At 49.4% G+C, this 3,744-nt stretch overlaps 1 protein-coding gene across 2 annotated transcripts; it reads right to left on the bottom strand.

Moving 5' to 3' along the window:
- Window positions 1-437: 437 nt before the first annotated feature.
- Window positions 438-2,819, bottom strand: LOC132008622 (transcription elongation factor A protein-like 3). 2 transcript variants are annotated; one of them, XM_059387236.1, is made up of 3 exons: window positions 2,648-2,819; window positions 1,695-1,762; window positions 438-1,322 (listed from the first exon to the last, which is right to left on the bottom strand). In XM_059387236.1, exon 3 carries the CDS (start codon window positions 1,293-1,295, stop codon window positions 693-695), a length of 603 nt encoding a protein of 200 aa, XP_059243219.1. In that variant the 5' UTR covers window positions 1,296-1,322; window positions 1,695-1,762; window positions 2,648-2,819; the 3' UTR covers window positions 438-692. The 2 variants fall into 2 exon arrangements, with proteins under 2 accessions (XP_059243219.1, XP_059243218.1); XM_059387235.1 differs by lacking the exon at window positions 2,648-2,819 and adding an exon at window positions 2,299-2,484.
- Between the last annotated feature and the right edge of the window lie 925 nt (window positions 2,820-3,744).

A 3,744-nucleotide genomic window follows, 5' to 3' on the forward strand; every position in this document is an offset into this window, starting at 1 on the left:
TGTCTTCACTGCCCTCTTAAACTCACAAAATGGTTAAATCACTTACCATGTATTCTTTTCAGCTTTTAGTTATTTTTAAATTATGACAGACATAATTCATATATTTAGGAAAAAGAGATGAGTGACCAAATAAAAAGAATCACACCATGGTGGAAGCCGTAGGATGGTACAGGACTCAGAAGGAGCAGCAATGCTTATGGACATGGTTACAACTAGGGGAAGATATGTGGTTGGGCACGCCTGCAGAACAATGCCATGGAAGTACCTAACCATGAGGTGATTGAACTCATTTCTGAGTATGGGTGAGACCTATTCTGGCTATCATGCAGGAAAAACCATTGCCTACTTTTCAGTGTAACACACTTTCAGAGTTTTCTCTGTGCACAAATGCATTATGCAAGTACTATATTTTTACAAAAATGGGCTGATACTGCATATGTGGTTCTGAAATTATTTTATCTTTATTATTTTTGCAATGTACCATGAATATCTTTTCCATGCACATGGATGAAAATTCTCTACTGAATGGCAGAGAGCATTATAGCTGGATCGAAAGGCTGCTGGTAACAAGAGTGACACCTAAAACAAAATATCAGCTTAAGGTTAAAGCACATAGCCTGGCAAATGCCTACGAGGGAAAGCAGCATCAGCAATATTCTCATCAGAGAAAACAAAATTGAAGGCCAAAGGCATTAAAGATATGGGATATCATGTAAGCCTCTTTGGCCCCTACCTCCACCCCTCACTCCCCTGACACCTCGTTGCCCCCTTGGGGCAAATGGATCCTGTACATCTCTTTGCATCCAGTGAAAACCACCCATTTTCTGTTTTTTTCTTAGCTCTTCCTGAGCCCTTGACATATCTCCACATTCTCTCATCATCTCCTCACTGCCCAAGTGCCTTTCCTGTAAGTCCTCCTGATAGTCCTTAGGGGAATCATCTGTCCCCCTGTCCGTTTTTCTTTTTGCTTTCCTGGGCACATAATCTTCAGCTGGGCGCTTTTCGGCAGCCCGTGGTTCACTCTCAGGCTTTGCCAGGGATTCTGGCTTGCCCTCACCATGTGGTTTTCCCTCATTATTGGACATATCCTGCTTTTCTTGCTTTCCCTCATCTTCTGGTTGTCCCCCATTATCTGATTGTCCCTTATTCTGGAGCTTCCCCTCATGACCTGGCTTCCCCTCCATTTCCAGCATTTCTTCCTCTTCTGATTTTCCTTCATCTTCAGGCTCTACTTCATCTTCAGGTTTTCCCTCAATTTCCAGCTTTCCTTCATTTTCATTGTAGAGTTTTTCCATGTTGAATTTTCCCTTCTTTTCCTTGTCCTGGGGCAGGGGTAGGGGGAGGGGTGGGATGGGAAGGGGAAGAAAAAACAAAGACAAGGCAGACTGAGGACTTGGAGGTGGAAGGCAGATGCTGATATTACTGGCATTCTTCTCCTTGGCTGGATACCCTGGCTTCCCAAGCCCTCCAAGTGTGTCTTCAGCCCACCCTTTACCCCGTAATTCATCCCACATGTGAGAGCCAACCATTTCCCTGGCAGGCCCTACCACCTTCTATACCATCCTTCAGCGTGGTGGGGTGGGCGCAATATATGTGGTATGGAGGATAGGCAGTGGGGTCCTCAAATTCTGCCCAAACTGTGCCCTCCACACCCTCCCCCCATTCCTGTCCAATGGCCTCCCCCTTTCACTAACCTGCAGATTCTGGACAGGTTCCTCCTCCTTTTCTAGCCTTGCAGAGTGCTGGGGACAGACACACAGACCTGCAGACAGACAGGAGACAGGAGGGGGCCTGTGCACTCAGCCTACTTGTTTCTTTCCGGAATCTGAATCCTGTTCAAGCAACATTTCCCTCTCCTATCTCCCCCACATCCCAGCTGCCATTAATTTTCAGGCCTCAGACTCCAGACCAGGATGCTTTCCAAATGGTTTGGATCTCTGTGTCCTCCTCCGCTGCAGGCATGCCGCCCACCCTCTCCCCTTTTCCGCAGAGGTCAGTATTTCCTGTTAGGTACAGAGTGTGAGAGCGGGTTATTTCTAGAATATGTCTACATTTCACTGTCGCACTGCGGGGGCACCTCCCCGCATTTCAGGTCCAAAAATGGATGGAGGGCGCGGAGAAGGGGCGTCGAGGAGGCGGCGGTGGGGTGCTCCCTCCCCACCTGCCCACGTCCACGCTGCATCCCCCTCCTCATCGACCTCCCGGAACCCCATCCCACTCCGCGCTGCTCCCGGATCCTACTCCCATCCACCTCCACCTCTGACCGGGGCTGCCGGCAGCGCCCACCTTCACACTGACCTGCGGGGCCCGGGGCAGGCCTGCGCCTCGTCGGGCTCGCCGAAGCCCGCTCACCCCTCGCCCGCCGCCCGGGCAGCTCAGGGAGCTGGTTCCGCGCGGGCGACGGGAGCGGAGGGCGCAGGGACGCGACCGCAGGGCCGGTGAACGGGCGGGCGCGGGGGCTGCTGCCCACGTCGGCGCCCAGCCAGTCACGTGAGCGCCGCGTCACCCGAGCTCGGTCCCCCACCCCGCCCCCCTTACCCCCATCCCCAAGGGACCAAGCAACCACACGCGGTGGAGGGCCGAGTGGCAAATGGGGAATCAAGGAGAGAGCAGGAGCCAGGAGGCTTCCGGACCGCAGGTGCTTTACCTGGCGCATCTCAGGCCCTCGCACTGCATCCCTCTGCGATGTACGTCATTGCCAGGTGTGACCGCTGTTCACAGGGACGGTACCCGACTTTGCCAGGAGCGCTCAACAACCGAGTCCCACAGGCTGCTTTCAAGTCCGGCTCTGCCTGACTCCTGAGCCCAGGCAGTAGTACCGCCAGGAAGCGGCACTGCCACCTTGAACAGCTGTGTTCCTGGACCTCTTCTCTGTACCCATGTTCTCTCTCCCTGAATGATTTCTGTTCATTTCCCCCTAAGCACAGATGATTCTCAAAGCTCCATCTCCAGACTCTTCCCTCCCCATAGCCCCAGACCCTCTTTGCCAACTGTCTATTGGATACCACTGCTTGAATGTCCCTGAGGGACCTCAAAATCCTTACACCCCAACCTTTTTTCTGCTACTTCCTTCTCACCTTCTCTGTTCACTTCTCTTCACACTTGAAACTTGCGCTCCAGTATTGGACCGGTTCTCATGTAGAATGTCAGACAGCTAAAAAAGAAAGCATTAAAGTATTTTCTAAAACGTGTCATAGATGAACCAATTTATCATAATTCTTTGTCTACAACACAGTCTTAGCATCTACCTTTTGTCCCTCTTTTCTTTCCTTTCCTCCCCTTTATTCCCCTTCCCTTCCCTTTCCTCTTTCATACTGTGAAATCACCACCCAACTCAAAAACTAGAAAATTGCCAAAACTATAGTTGTTACAGTGTAACAGCATATATTTGGTTTTGACATTGTGACTATAGTGTGTCTTGATTTGGATCATGTTTATCCTGATTGGAAATAACTGAACTTCTTGAATACATAGATTAGTGTATCCCCTTTTGAATAATTTTTAGCTTTTATTTGTTCAGAAATTCCTTCTTCTTGTTTCTATCTCTTTTCTCCTTCTGAGATTCCTGTCATGCATATTTTAAATATGTTTTATTGTTTCTCCTGGTTCTTTTAGGTTTTGTTAATTTTTCCTCACTCTTTTTACTTTTTGCTCCTCAAACTGGATAATCTCAATTCATCTATCTTCAGAGTAACTGATTCTTACTTCTACATGCTCAAATATGCTGCCAAACCCCTCTAGTGA

The sequence above is a fragment of the Mustela nigripes genome, unplaced genomic scaffold (assembly GCF_022355385.1).
Source record: "Mustela nigripes isolate SB6536 unplaced genomic scaffold, MUSNIG.SB6536 HiC_scaffold_507, whole genome shotgun sequence".
Taxonomy (NCBI): domain Eukaryota; kingdom Metazoa; phylum Chordata; class Mammalia; order Carnivora; family Mustelidae; genus Mustela; species Mustela nigripes.

Bases quoted from the DNA above. Each gene is read 5' to 3' on its own strand.
- LOC132008622 (XM_059387236.1), bottom strand. From the start codon at position 1,295: ATGGAAAAACTCTACAATGAAAATGAAGGAAAGCTGGAAATTGAGGGA.